This window comes from Pelodiscus sinensis, chromosome 3, assembly GCF_049634645.1.
Source record: "Pelodiscus sinensis isolate JC-2024 chromosome 3, ASM4963464v1, whole genome shotgun sequence".
In the NCBI taxonomy this organism is placed as follows: Eukaryota; Metazoa; Chordata; order Testudines; family Trionychidae; genus Pelodiscus; species Pelodiscus sinensis.
In genome coordinates, this window is record NC_134713.1 from 486,631 (window position 1) to 501,555 (window position 14,925).

General features: G+C 45.0%; 1 protein-coding gene across 19 annotated transcripts in view; it reads left to right on the forward strand.

Annotated features, from left to right (window-relative positions):
• Positions 1 to 14,925, forward strand: part of DTNB (dystrobrevin beta) — a 318,597-nt gene that overhangs the window by 52,733 nt on the left and 250,939 nt on the right. For 18 of the 19 annotated variants that reach the window (XR_012902417.1, XR_012902418.1, XR_012902419.1 and 15 more), the window contains 2 exons: positions 6,587 to 6,741; positions 12,983 to 13,088. Coding sequence is in view for 15 of the 19 variants with exons in the window: in XM_075923222.1 (XP_075779337.1) it covers positions 6,587 to 6,741; positions 12,983 to 13,088 (261 nt within the window). In the remaining 4 variants the exon portion in view is untranslated. The remainder of the gene's footprint in view (positions 1 to 6,586; positions 6,742 to 12,982; positions 13,089 to 14,925) is intronic. The other variant, XM_075923216.1, reaches the window with a different exon arrangement.

Consider the following 14,925-nt stretch of genomic DNA (forward strand, 5'->3'; position numbering starts at 1 on the left):
CCAGCTGCTCTGCCCCAGCTTCCCTGATTCAGCCGCTGGTCAGTTTTAGCAGCGGCTGAATACACACACATATACATACATATATATATATATATACATATACATATATATATATGGCCATTAGTAGCACTCAAGAAGCTTAATCTCCCAGTACTCAGGACAATGATATGTAAATAGTCAGCCTAGAGTAAGGTTGGTCCTACCAAGACATGTGGCCAGGTCAGCTGATGCTGGAACCCATTTTGGATGCTGTACCAGTGACATTGCAATGACTGGAAGTGGGAAAAGTTGAGGAGCCCTGCCTTTGGCAAAAGGGGACATAAAGATGGGAAACCAAACAACAGAGGCTGCTGCCAAATGCCAGGAGTGTCTGGCTCAGGAGAAGTGTGGTGGGGCCACAGAGGACAGGTAGGCAGGCTCAGTGGTATTTCAGCACATCAAATGACAGTCTCGAGGGAATCTCTGACCAAACCTGTCTCAACATCAATATGAGATAGCTATAGCACTTGGCCTGAGGTTTAAGAATCAGACGTGCCTGCCAAAATCTGAGAGACAAGGTGTGGAACGTGCTGTCAGACGTCTTAAGAGCAAGACTCAAATGCAGAAGCTACAGATTCTGAATCACCAAAAAAGAAAGCAGGCTCCTGTTGCTGGAAAAGGAATGTGTGTCAGTCCCGCTACTTCGGATTGCTATCAAGCAGAGCCGGTCCACAGCATGGGAGCATGTCCTCTGGCATGATGGTCAGAGCGTGAAGGGGCACATACATGTTTAGAAGGGGTTGGCAGCCTACGGCACGTGTGCCACTTGTGGCAGTGAGCCAATTGAGTGACTCATGCAGTGGGAGCTCAGCTCCCGCCCCCTGCAGCAGGGAGCCCTGTGCCCGGTGTGCAGCTGCAGAACCAGCTCCAGAGGCAGACGGGGAGGTGCAGATTTGGCTGTGCACGAGCGGCCGGTGCTCTCCCCCTTCTTCGCCCACCTCCTTGCAGAGCTGTGCAGCAGTGAGCCCGGGGAAGCAGCGGAGCTGCTGGTATTGGTGGTGGTGGGTGCATGAGGGCTCAGCCAGGTAATTCCTCTGGTAGCCATGGCTGCAGCTGCTCCTCCAGCAGCTGGTTCCAGGGCTTGCATGGCAGACCAAGGCTGTTCTGGGAGCTGCAGCTGGAGCTGGAGCCGGAGCCGGGCCGAGGTGAAGACTGACTCTGCTGGGGCAGCCTCATCACAGCCTCTGTTCCAGCTTTGGGGCAGCCACGTGGCCCGGCATGAGGAGCTGTGTGGCAGGTGGCTGCTTTGGGGCCCAGAGCTGCTCCAGGGGGAGCCAACTCGCATGGAGGAGCGGGGCTGCCGCGCCACATGGCGGAACGGAGCTGCTCCAGGGGAGGCTAGGCTGCATGGAGAAGTGGGGTGCCCCCAAGCTGGCTGCTGCGGGCAGGCTGGAGCTGGACTGGGGTGCAGTGGCCACGGGGAGTAGAGGGGCTTGCTCTGGGATCCTGTCTTCCTTCAGAGGACGATGGGGATGCGGAGCCGCCTTCCAACCCCTCCGCTGCCTTTGTCTGGGAGTCTCGTCCCTGCCTCCTCCAGCCTCCCACTCTCCACCCTGTTGCACAACTCCAGCGCTGCAGCCTGGGTGCTCCCCACTCCACTCACCTCTGTTTTTGCCTCGTGGTGCCTTCAGCATAGAATCCTAGAGCTAGAAGAGACCACAGAAGGCCGAGTCCAGCCCCCTGCCCAAGGCAGGACCAACCCCGACTCAATCAACCCAGCCAGGGCTTTGTCAAGCTGAGACGTAAACACCTCTAGGGATGGAGACTCCACCATTGCCCCAGGGAACCCAGCCCAGCACTTCCCACCCGCCTAGGGAAATAGTTTTTCCTAATAGCCAACCTAGACCTCCCGTACTGTAACGTGAGACCGTTGCTCCCTGTTCTGCCATCTGTCACTGCTGGTACCAGCCTCTTTGAAACCCCCCTGCAGAGAGTTGAAGGCTGCTATCAAATCCCCCCTCACCCTTCTCTTCTGCAGACTAAACAGACCCAAATCCCTCAGTCTCTCCTCGTAGGTCATGTGCTCCAGCCCCCTCAACATTTTGGTTGCTTTCTGCTGGACCTTCTCCAGTGTGTCCACATCCTTTCTATAGTGGGGGGCCCACAGCTGGACACAATATTCCAGATGTGGCCTCCCCAGAGCCGAATAAAGGGGAATAATCACTTCACTAGATCTGCTGGCAATGCTCCTCCTAATGCGCCCCAATATGCCAGTAGCCTTCTTGGCTACAAGGACACAATGCTGACTCATCTCCAGCTTCTCATCCACTTTAGCAGGTGGGCTAAAGACAGCACTGAAGTCACATGCAGCCACCAGCACTGGCAGGAGGCCGAGGGAGTCATGGACCAGACCCCCATGGGACCCCACCTCCAGCAGGGCTGAACCCCTCCAGAGGCTCCCACCCCTGCCTTGCCCATTTCCCTGGAATCCACCCCACACCAAGCCACCCCCCAGCCTGTGCTGGTAATTCATCATCGCACCCCCTGCAAGATTGGAGCCAGCGCCGGCTTCCTGGTGGGAGGAAGCCCTGAAGCTCTGTGCCACATCCAGCTTCTGGCGAAGCACTCGCGTTGCTCCTCCCCTCCCTGCCAGTGTGGAGCCCCAGGGCAGGAGGCCAAGAGAGAGCCCCTCCCCCCCCCCATCCCGGGACAGTGGTGCAGCCCAGGCCAGAAGAGGTAAATATTGGCACGCCGCTTTGGGAGGGTCGCTGACCCCTCGCTTAGAATATCTGGCACATCAATACCGTGCAGTGCAGGCTATAGCCGTGCGGCGTGAATACCTCTTCTTACAGATAGTGATAGAAATGTAGCCGTGTTAGTCTGGGGTAGCTGAAGCAAAATGCAGGACAATGTAGCACTTTAAAGACTAACAAGATGCTTTATTAGATGATGAGCTTTCGTGGGCCAGACCCACTTCCTCAGATCAAATAGTGGAAGAAAATAGTCACAACCATATATACCAAAGGATACAATTAAAAAAAAGTGAACACATATGAAAAGGACAAATCACATTGCAGAACAGGAGGGGGATGCGGGGGAGGGGGAAGGAAGTCTCTGTCAGTGGGATTAGAGCAGATGCGGTTGTATCAAAGGGCTTGGCTATAGACGATGGATCGTGTGGTGTGTTCTGGATGGGAGCTGGAAGCATGTAGGTAACTGTATGAGTCGGTGGGTTTTCTGTAGAGAGTGGTGTCTAATTTTCCATTGTTGATTTGTACTGTGGTGTCCAGGAACCTGTCCCACACATTATCAATAAACTACAGCCTATACTGGAACAGGATACCATACTCCAAGAGGCTCTGGGAGACAGACCCATAGTCTCCTATAGACAACCACCTAACCTCAAGATGATTCTTACCAACAACCACAGGACATACCACACTAATACCAACCCTGGTACCTTCCCTTGCAACAAACCCCGTTGCCAGCTTTGTCCACATATTCATTCTGCTGATACCATTATTGGACCTAACCAAGTGAGTTATAAGATCAAGAACACATATTCCTGCGCATCCAGAAATATAATTTATGCTATCATGTGCCGAAAGTGTCAGTCTGCTATGTACATTGGACAAACCAGAAAGGACACTCTCTCAATGACTTAACCACCTGCATTCTGTTACAAAGACCTTTTACATCTGCACTTGAAAGGGAATCCTCTGAACTGTCATTCATGTTAAAATTCGACACTCTCCAAAAAGGAATGAACAAACACTTGAACTATCTCACCCATTACCAAGATAGCTTCCCCAATTATCACCTCTATTACCATTAGCTCACAGACATCCCACTCTCCCCACCTCTAATATCATCAATTCACAGACACTTACCTTCCTTCCTTCCCCCCCCCCCCCCCCCCGGCATCCCCCTCCTGTTCTGAAATATGATTTGTCCTTTTCATATGTGTTCATTTTTTTTTAATTGTATCCTTTGGTATATATGGTTGTGACTATTTTCTTCCATTATTTGATCTGAGGAAGTGGGTCTGGCCCACGAAAGCTCATCATCTAATAAACCATCTTGTTAGTCTTTAAAGTGCTACATTGTCCTACATTTTGCTTCTTCTTACGGATAGCATTGTACGTTTGACGTTGGTTTCTTGTGAGCGCACTGATGTAACACACACGATTCTGCATGTGTCCAGTGCGGTTTCATGAAAGAGATTGCACTGCACTACTTGCATGAAGTGAACTGAAAAGAACTGTTTGTTTTGGTTACCCCTTTTTATGGCACAAATATTTGTAGGCAAAATAGTATATGCTAGCTTTGCATACTTGGTATTCTGTTGTGTAATCGAAATCAATATATCTCAAAATGTGAAAATATCCCAAGTATTTATAATAAATGGCATTTCATTATTATTAAACAGTGCAATTAAAACTGTGGTGAATTGTAATTCATTTTCTTAAATCCTTTGGCAGCCCTAAAAGTAACACCTCAGTTCACATTCAAGAGTCCCATATTTATGCATCCAAGGATCGCATTTGCCCTTTTGGTCCCAGTGGTGCACTGGGAGCTCAGGTTCAGATGATTATCCACCAAGATCCATAAATCTTTTTCAGAGCCTTCCCTGAAGGCAACTGGGAAGCTGAAAAATTCTGTTGATTCTTCTGCTACAGTTTTTCTTAAAATCCCTCTCCTTGAAAACTTTCACATTTCTGATGTTTCTCTCTGTCAGGATGAAACTTTTTCCTTTAAAATAAAAAAAAAAATCCAAAGATTTTCTTTGCTCCTTGTCAGCCAACTCGATACAGTTCTTGACTGTTCATTGTTAGCAACCTAAACTTACTTATGTGCCTGGATTCAGTGGAAGGAGGATTAACTCTTTGATCCCCAACAGGTTTGAATGCAAAATGACTGGGTTAACTGAGTCAGAGGCACTGGCTTTGTGTATGTGTTCTTTCAGTGTGCTACACTGGCTCTGGTCGAACTGCTCCTTAAGACCTCAAGATGGTTTTAGTAGTGAAGGACATTGGCCAGGTGTATTGCTGATGAACCATGGTCCTAGCTCTCCTGATCAGTGTTTACAATTACACTAGCATGTGTATGCCCATGACAACTGATGCAGCACAGTTAGCGGTGGGTCTTTTCCCACAGTCCTATAGGTTAGATGGAAGTTTAAGGGCATCTATCCCAATGTTTATAGCTGGAGACAAACAAGCTGGGATAAACAACCAGATGTGTTTCACAACATGTTTATTATCTCCCCTTGTACTTTCCTCCTGATGTTTTAGAAAAGTATCCCTGTTCACCACCTGCTTTTGTACCTTGTAACAGTTCTGGCAAAACATCACTATTCATCACATTTATCAAACTATTTATGTGCTATGTCGGAGTGGACAAGACAGCTGGTTGATCCGGCCTACAGCCGCCCTGCCATTCCCCTGCCCTCGGGTCAATAGAGACCTGGTGATGAGGGAGCGTGCAAAGTCTCCTTTCCCACCAGAGGTGCGCAGCACCAGAGGGAACTGCTACCTGTTAAAAACAGCTGATGGTTCCCGCTAGGTGCTGCGCACCCTTTGCAGGGTGAGGGCAGGGGGCAAAGACTTCACACACTCCCTTGACCTCAGTTCCTGATTGGCCTGGGGGTGGGGGAAGTGTGCAAAGTCTCCTCCTGATGCCAGGGGTCCATGGCATGTAGAGGGAAATGCCAGTTGTTCAAAACAGCTGGCAGTTCCCTCTAGGTGCTGGGGGGCAAAGACGACATGTGCTCCCCCACCCCGAGTAGGATTGCCAGAGGGTTTCAACAAAAATACCGGACACAAGTGACATTACATCACAATCTACATTACATCTTATTTAGAAAATACCGGACAGTTCTATCTTCTCATTTCTATTTTCTCAATTTGTTTCCCAAACAGAGAGCTCAAATACTGGACTGTCCAGTTCAAAACAGTCACCTGGCAACCCTACCCCCAGGCCAATCATGGTCTGTGGGTGGCGGAGCACAGGAAGTTGCTTGGCTCCACCTATTCGGCCCAACGCTTCGCCCCTTCTGGGGCGGCCCAGGGCCACTTAAGAAATTTGTGAAGTGGCCCCCCTTCAAAAATGATTGCCCAGCCCTGTGCTCGGTTGTAATGTTCTTGAGCTGGCCTGCTGGCAAGTGTTTACATATTCACTGTGTTTTAGCAATACTAGCTCCTATTGCAGTCTAGCGTCTGCTTTTGACAGAGCCTGACTGTTGCTTATAGCGTAACTTTTGCTTATTTTGATTCAGCCTTCAAACCTTGCAGCAAGCCCATGCTTCAAGCTTTCTCTTTCTTCTACACCAAATCCAGCTCTCTTGCCTTCAACATATTGGGCTTTGAGGTTTTTAGGACACTGGAAAAGTATTTTACATAGGGATGTTGGGAGGGAACCTGGAGGATATATAATAAAATGAAGTCCATTCACGTTCAGTTTTATATCCTATCTTGGAAAATCAATGTTCATGGTAAAACAAGAAGAAATAGATTGCATAACTACATACAATTTTGTGGTGGAAAATAAAATACATTTTTTTAGGAAACATATTCTAAGGTTTTGTTTTATTTTATTCTTCTTGTAGATGTTTTCTCCCAAATGTCAGATTCCAATGGATTGATGATATTTACAAAGTTTGATCAGTTTTTGAGAGAAGTGTTAAAACTTCCAACAGCTGTATTTGAAGGGCCTTCTTTTGGATACACAGAACATTCTGTACGGACATGTTTCCCACAGCAAGTAAGAGTTACAAAGTGTGATTGTATATTGCATGTTGAAATAATGCTGCCTTCTAAAATCCAGTGGCGTCTTCTGTTATGGTTTACTGTACATTCTTTTTCTGATTGTGTGTTGTGTCCACCAAACATTTTTTAAGTGGATCTGAGTAAATGGAAGCCGCGTGTTAGCTCCCCTGTACTTAAGGCTGAAATCACATTTCTTTTTAAAGCTTAACATTAAATGCTCTAAAATCATCATAACTATTAGGCTTGCTTTGAAACTTGATGGCTACGTCTACACTGGCATGATTTTCCGAAAATGCTTTTAACAGAAAACTTTTCCGTTAAAAGCATTTTCGGAAAAGCACATCTAGATTGGCAGGATGCTTTTCCGCAAAAGCACTTTTTGCAGAAAAGCGTCCATGGTCAATCTAGACGCGGTTTTCCACAAAAAAGCCCCGATAGCCATTTTTGCGATCGGGGCTTTTTTGCGGAAAACACTACTGTGCTGTTTACACTGGTCCTTTTGTGCAAAAGTCTTTCGGAAAAAGACTTTTGCCCAAACGGGAGCAGCATAGTATTTCCGGAAAAGCACTGACGATCTTACATGAGATTGTCAGTGCTTTTCCGGAAATTCAAGCGGCCAGTGTGGACAGCTGGCAAGTTTTTCCGCAAAATCATCCGATTTTTGCGGAAAAACTTGCCAGTCTAGACACAGTCGATGTGTCTGTTGGTGATGTGGGGTTTGGTTACTGATCCAAATTCAGGGGCTTTTGAACAACAGATTCCCTTTCAATTATTGACGCTATAGGTGTTTCACTTCCGGTGTTCATGTGCCTTTGACTGGAGACTTTGAATAGCTCTGTGCATTTTGTGTGGGCACTTTGTTAGAGAAGAAACAGGCGACCCAGGAGCAGATGGGGGAAATGGAACTGCTTTATTGTCCACACATGTTTACCTTGGACATTCAATGCAAAGTCCAAGTGGCAACAGTTTGACACCAATTACACCCTTTAATCTATTTTAGTATGTTACTACTTTTCCTAAAACCTTATTTGGTGTATTAACTGCCATACAGTGAATACTAATAAGCAGGTGGTGAATATTATTATACCCACCCCAATTACCATTACAGAATTTCTAATTAAATAAACACTTTTCTATGCTACAAACTTTCCAAATCAGCAGGTTAGAACATAAGAGCGGCCAGACTGGGTCAGACCAACGGTCCGTCCAGCCCAGTGTCTTGTCTGCCGACAGAGGCCAAAGCCAGATGCCCCAGAGGGAATCCTCACGTGATCCCTCCCCAGTCACCTACCTCCAGAGAAACAGAGGCCCAGGACAACATCCCTACCCAGCCTGGATAGTAGCCATTGAACTATCTTGAGCACTTTGGTATCATCTGCAAATTTTGCCAACTTCCTATTAACCCCAATCTCTAGATCATTTATAAATAAAATGAATAGGATGGGTCCCAGGACAGATCCTTGGGGAACCCCACTAGTTACTTCTCTCCACTTGGAAAACCAAATAGGCAGAACTGGTCATCTATAAGCACCTAAAGATTGGATAGTTAAAAGAAGCAGATAAGGATCATAGGATAGCAATTAGAGAGGAAAGATACTAATGCAAGAATCTACACAGACAAAGAGCTGTTGGCACCTTCATTGAATGTTGTTAATGTCCCAGCCATCTGTTATCTCGGTGTGAGAATTGAATTTGTGGATGAATTGTAATTCCAACACCTCTCTGTATATTTGGCTTGTAGAATTGGTTTGTGACAAAACAGCTACTAGGAGATCTTTTAAAGGGTGATTAGGTAGATGGAAGCGTTCCCCAACAGGTTTCTGTATGTTGCCTATACATATATCTGATTTGTGTCCATTGATTCTACACGTCAATCTACCAGTTCTACCTATTTGGTTTTCCCTTGGATATTTTCATACCCTCTGCTCCTTGTTTCCCGTCCCCTTCCATTTTTTTCCTTCCCCTCTCTCCCTTTTCCCCTATTTATTTTGGGTCTGCACATCCTAAACTCAAAACTCAGATCATCTGAAGATGTGGGCTGTGTCCTCGAAAGCTCATGATCCCATCGACATGTTTTGTTAGTCTATAAAGTGCTACCAGAACATTTGTTGTTTTTAAAGTTTATCTAGCAGATTAGTAAGACATGATTTCCCTTTATAGAAACCATGTTGACTTCCCCCCACAAATTATGTTCATCCATGTGTCTGACAATTTTATTTTTTACTATAGTTTCAACTAATTTGCCCGGTACTGACATTAGACTTACCGGTCTGTAATGGCCGGGTCACCTCTAGAGCCCTTTTTAAATATTGGCGTCACGTTAGCTAACTTCCAATCATTAGTTACGGAAACTGATTTAAAGGATAGGCTACAAACCACAGTTAATAGTTCCGCAATTTCCCATTTGAGTTCTTTGAGGAGAGATTAAAAAGACTTGGACTTGTCAGTTTAGAAAAGAGGAGACTAAGGGGGGGATATGATAGAGGTCTATAAAATCATGACTGGTATGGAAAAAGTGAATAAGGAAAAGTTATTTACTTATTCCCACAACATAAGAACTAGGGGTCACCAAATGAAATGAATAGGCAGCTGGTTTAATACAAACAGAAGGAAGTTTTTCTTCACTCAGCGCACAATCAACCTGTGGAACTCCTTGCCAGAGGACCATTTGTTGTATTTTAAGCAGGTGAGAGTTGATTAACAGTTGGCTGAAGTGCCAGTGTATCTTAGTCTCTGAAAAACTGGCTTGGGCCTGCCTCTGGAACATGTTACAGCAATGTTATACAGTTTAGACTTATAATTTTACACACTATGTTGATGCACATATTTTACCAGGACAGTAATGTTTGGTAGATTGAGTTTTCAAATGGCATACTATGTACCAAATATATCATAGTTTCTCAAAAGTGGTTAGCATAATGGCATAGGCTGTTACAAATTTCTTTACTAGATTGAAGAGACCGCTATTACATTTTCCCCACGTAGATACTTATAGACTGTAATCAAGTCATCCGTTAACATTCTCTTTGTTAAGCTATATACTCTTTGAGAGATGTGGACAACTTAGAGAGAATCTGGAGAACAACAAAAATGATAAAAGGTTTAGAATCCTAACCTGGAAGGAGATGTTAAAAAAAATCATGTATATTGTCTTGAGGGGAGAAACCTGAGTAAGGATGTGATAAGTCTTCAGATTTGTTGAGAGGTGTTGCATAGGGGATGGTAATCAATTGTTCTAATGTCGGGTGAAGATAGTTAAAAAAGAAGCAATGGGAGTGTGACACTATCTGAAGTGTGGGGGACACTTTAGGATATTTTGAATATCAATATTGTAGAATGGCAATGCCTTGAAAGAACGGGGGAAAATATTGCCAATTAGATTTTCTATGTTAAATGAGGCTAATAAAGTGGGCTATAAGTACCGGGTGATTAGCTTTGTATTGTAGGTTATGGGATACCTGTGTGTGTCTGTATTTCAAAACTTGTGCTCTGCTTCTGGGTGACATTTTAGTATAAGCACAGCCTAGCTTGCTTGATGGCCCATTGAAGACCCATCAGCTATTCAATTGACCCCTTGATAGAAGGTAGGGGATAGCCTTATGACTCAGCAAGATATATAGGAGCATGGCTATGGATGGAACTCTTAAGGCTTCCAGGTCTTCTGTTTGCAACAAAGGAAGTATAAGCAACCTGGCAAAAGGAATGTAAAAGGTAGCTAGCTGTGTCGTCTTCATTTTGTCTTCAGTCTTTCCTCTTGAGATCCCTTCCAGTTCTGGTATTCTATGGTTCTGTTCTTTTTCTCTCTGGAGGAACTTTGCCATAACTGAAGTTCTGAACAAAGACTGAATGACCATTCCAACCCATGGACGTATTTCAGGCTTTTAAGACAGCAAACTCGCCAGTACTGCTAGGAACCTGATACATGGACTTTTAAGTCTTTGTACATATGTGACTGTTTTACCATTTTACAGTTCTTTTCTTCTTTTTTTCTTTATAATAAACCTTTAGTTTTAGACACTAAAGGATTGACTGGCAGTGTAGTACTTGAGGTAAGATCCAAATCTATACTGGCCTGGTAATGCAGCTGCCCCCTTGGGATCAGAAGAACATTTTGAACTAGGATTACCAGATGGCTTAAAAAAAACAAACAAAAAACAAAACAGACACACTTGATCTCAGTTCGGGGAGGGGGACCGGCTGGGAGGGGAGTGGGGCTGGCCGGGAGGAGGTTGGAGAGGAGCAGGGCTGGCTGGGGGATATAAGGGGGGAGAACCAGCTGGCGGGAAGCAGGGCTGGCCAGGAGGGGGTCGGGAGGAGTGGGGTTGGCTGAGGGGGAACTGGCCGGAGGGGAGCGGGGCTGGCCCGGGCGCATGCAGATCCCGGGGCGCTGCCCATCCTGCACATGGTCCCAGCGGGGCGCATGGGCGAGTCCGGCCTTGGAGATTCCATTCCTCCCTGGCCCCACCCCCCTCCTTTCTACTGTGTAGTTGCGTGCGCCTGGCTGATAGACATGCTTACATGGTGTGAGAATGTCTGCCAGCCAGGCAGTATGCAACTACGTACTGATGCTCATAATAATAAAACTAACTTAATTAGAAAATACCGGACATTTCTTTGTCCAGTATTTTCTCAATTTATTTCCCAGACAGAAAGCTCAAGTACCGGACTGTCCAGTTCAAAACCGGACACCCGGCAACCCTATTTTGAACACATGAGCAGAGTTTTAAAATAACTTGTCACTGTCCTGGACCTGAGTGCTGAATAGGACCTTGAGGCGGGAATGCAAGAAGAGGGCTGTTTTTGCTTCTTGATAACTGATGTGGGGGGTCAGGAGCTCAGTTTGGGACTGGATGGGAGGTTTAACTTTGGTGTTTCCCACCAGTGTTTGCTCGCTCTTTTGCTTCCTGCATTGACTTTGGCATTCAGTGTGAGGGCTGCCATAGGCACTTCCAGTCTCAGAAAGATTTAGGTTAGATAGTAGGAAAAATCTTCTAACTATAGGGGTTGTTAAGTGCAGGAAGACGGTGGAATCCCCGTCAACTGGAAGTTTTTAAGAACAGGTGGGCACACACCTCTCAGGCATCATGTAAGCATACTTCATCCTGCCTTGCTGTAGGGGCTGGACTACATGGCCTCTCGATGTCCCTTCCAGCCCTTTATTTGTATGGGTTTGTACTCATCAGGGGGGAAAGGCAGACACACGATACAGGTGAATTGGACGTAGCAAGTTTCTCCAAAAAGAGTGCTTCAGTCACGGGTGCTTGCTGCCCAGGAGAATGATGGACAGTTCTCCTATAAAGCAGGCTTTGGCCTTTTATGCCTCACTGCTGTGAGCAGGGCTGCCACCATCTTCTTTAATCACCGTCAGGGTGGCCGCTTTGATGTGCCGCCAATGGCTAGGGAGACGGGACAAGGCAGGCTGCCTGAACAGTGTTTCTTATCCCTCAGATCACTTGGCAGAGCAGGGTTTTTGGCTTCAAAACTAGATGTGTCTGGCCTTGCACAGGTCTTGTTTCCTCCTGTAAAAGTGGAAGCCTATTTAAGAAGTTACCTAGTGAAATAGTTTTTTCCCTTTAGCCATAGTTTCCTTAGCTTTTCTTCCTGACAAAACTCATTGGTATGCATTCTTCCTTCTTTCCTTCCCTATTTGTCTGCAGTCATGAAACGTATGCATCTAGGTCTGGAGAGTGTTCTCTGCTTGAAAATCCGCTTCTTTCTATCAGTCTCTTAATTTAAAATCAGTTTACTTGCCCATTTATTCACCTTTTAGTACAGTTCTGCCCATACCCGTTTCTAATCACATTTCTTCTCCCTTATTAACTGAAATACTCCTTTTCATTCCACCTTTCCTTGTCTTTGTACTTTTTTCAGTGTTGTACCGTGTGCTTGGAACGCCAGTTCACTAAACAACCTTTTCACTTCACATTTGAATCCCTCCTTTACACTACTTCTTTGCAAGGCCTTTCAACTGTGCCTCACAAAATACTGATTACATACTCGTCCCCTTTGAATTTACATATGTAGTATGTATTTATTGATAATGTATGTAGTATGTACTGTCTTGTTTGTGATGTACTGTCTAAGTTTGAAAATTTCTTGGGGAGTAAGAGTGATTGTATCTGTCCTCAACAATACGGAACAAACAGTAAATTAATGCTAAAGAAACCATAGGATGGAGGTAATGGCAAAGAATGCAGTTATCTTGAAAGTGAGTCATGCTTTTGTTTCTTTTACAGAAAAAGATAATGCTAAATATGTTTTTAGACACATTGATGGTTGATCCACCCCCCCAGTGCCTTGTGTGGCTACCTCTCATGCACAGACTTGCACACGTTGAAAACGGTAAGCTGCGTATTTACTGTGTCTGAAGTTTCTGTTCAGAAAAGTGTGTATATGCTGTTATTTTCCATACATCGGATCTTAGTTTGCTTTCTCTGATGTCCCACTGTATGGTTTGAGAGGGGTAGCCGAGTTAGTCTGTAACAAGAAAAACTTCAGCAACAACAAATACTCTAGTAGCACCTTGAAGACTAACAAAACATATAGATGGTATAGAATCATAGGGCTGGAAGAGACCTCAGGAGTCATCAAGTCCAGACCCCTGCCGAAAGCACAGCCAGGGTTTTGTCAAGCTGAGACTTAAAAACCACTAGGGATGGAGATTTCACCACCTCCCTAGGTAATCCATTCCAGTGCTTCAGCACCCTCCTAGGGAAATAGTTTTTCCTAATATCCAGGCTAGACCTCCCCCACTGTAACTTGAGCCCATTTCTTCTTGTTCTGCTTCTCTCCATCCTCTTTGGAACCCCCCTGCAAGGAGTTGAAGGCTGCTATCAAATCACCCCTCACCCGTCTCTTCTGCAGACTAAATAAGCCCAAATCCCTCAACTTCTCCTCGTAGGTCATGTGCTCCAGCCCCCTAGTCTTTTTGGTTGCCCCACACTGGCCCCTCTCCAATGCGTCCACATCCTTTCTGTGGTGGGGTATGTGCGCGCAGAATTGGATGCAATATTCCAGATGTGGCCTCACTAGTGTAGAATAAAGGGGAATAATCACTTATCTGGATCTGCTGGCAATGCTCCTCTTGAAGCAACCTAATATGCCATTAGCCTTCTTAGCTACAAGGGCACCCTGGTGACTCATATCCAGCTTCTCATCCACTGCAATCCACAGGTCTTTTTCTGCTGAACTGCTACTTAGCCAGTCAGTCCCCAGCCTGTACCAATGCTTGGGATTCTTCTGTCTCAAGTGCAGGACTCTGCACTTGTCCTTGTTGAAACTCATCTGATTTCTTTTGGCCCAATCCTACAATTTGTGTAGGTCACTCTGGACCCTATCCCTACCCTGCAACATATCTGTTACACCTTGGTTCAGTGATGTGGTGGAAGCCTCAAGGGTTAAAGCCGATTACTTAGTGAAAACTACTATATGATGGTGTAAAACAAATGATTTTTATTAAGTGGAATGATTCTTTTATCAAAACTAACAATTAGAAAATGGTCTTTTTAACTAACAATTGCCTAATGCTTTTACAGGGTAGAAAACTTGAACACGACTATACCTAACTGATTACAATTCTTAGATTACAATTTACTTATATTAAATCACTATCTCTAATTCGCTTAACAAAAATACAAAAACAAAGACAATATAATGATAATAAAAACTCCGTTTAAAGCTAGCCCCTCTATGGTTATTTTAGGGCAGCTGATGGAGTTAGTCATAAATCTACTTTTACAACTTAACAACTCCTGAACTTCTATTTCTAACACTTATACTTAACCTAAATACAACACTACTACACAACACAAAATTATACAATTTACACAGTGTGGTTAACAGAACTTAGATACACTTTACAGAATTACACAGTGAAATTAACACAATTTAACTATTAATTAAACCAATAACTAATACATTTAAGCAATACTTACAAATCCAGCTACGATAACAACACAAAGATACGTTAGAACTCGGAGCATGCTCAGGACTCGTGCACCCCTATATTTGACTCGAAGGGTGGGAAGGCAGCCTTAGGGTGATCAATCCTTTAGCCGGGCAAAAAAAGATACGTGCCCTCAATACACGGAACCTCCGTCAAACAAAGGGGTTGAGGGTCTTTTATAACATAACCTGATATCTGGTACCTTATTAGGGTTAGTTCCTTGGCCGGGCCTGA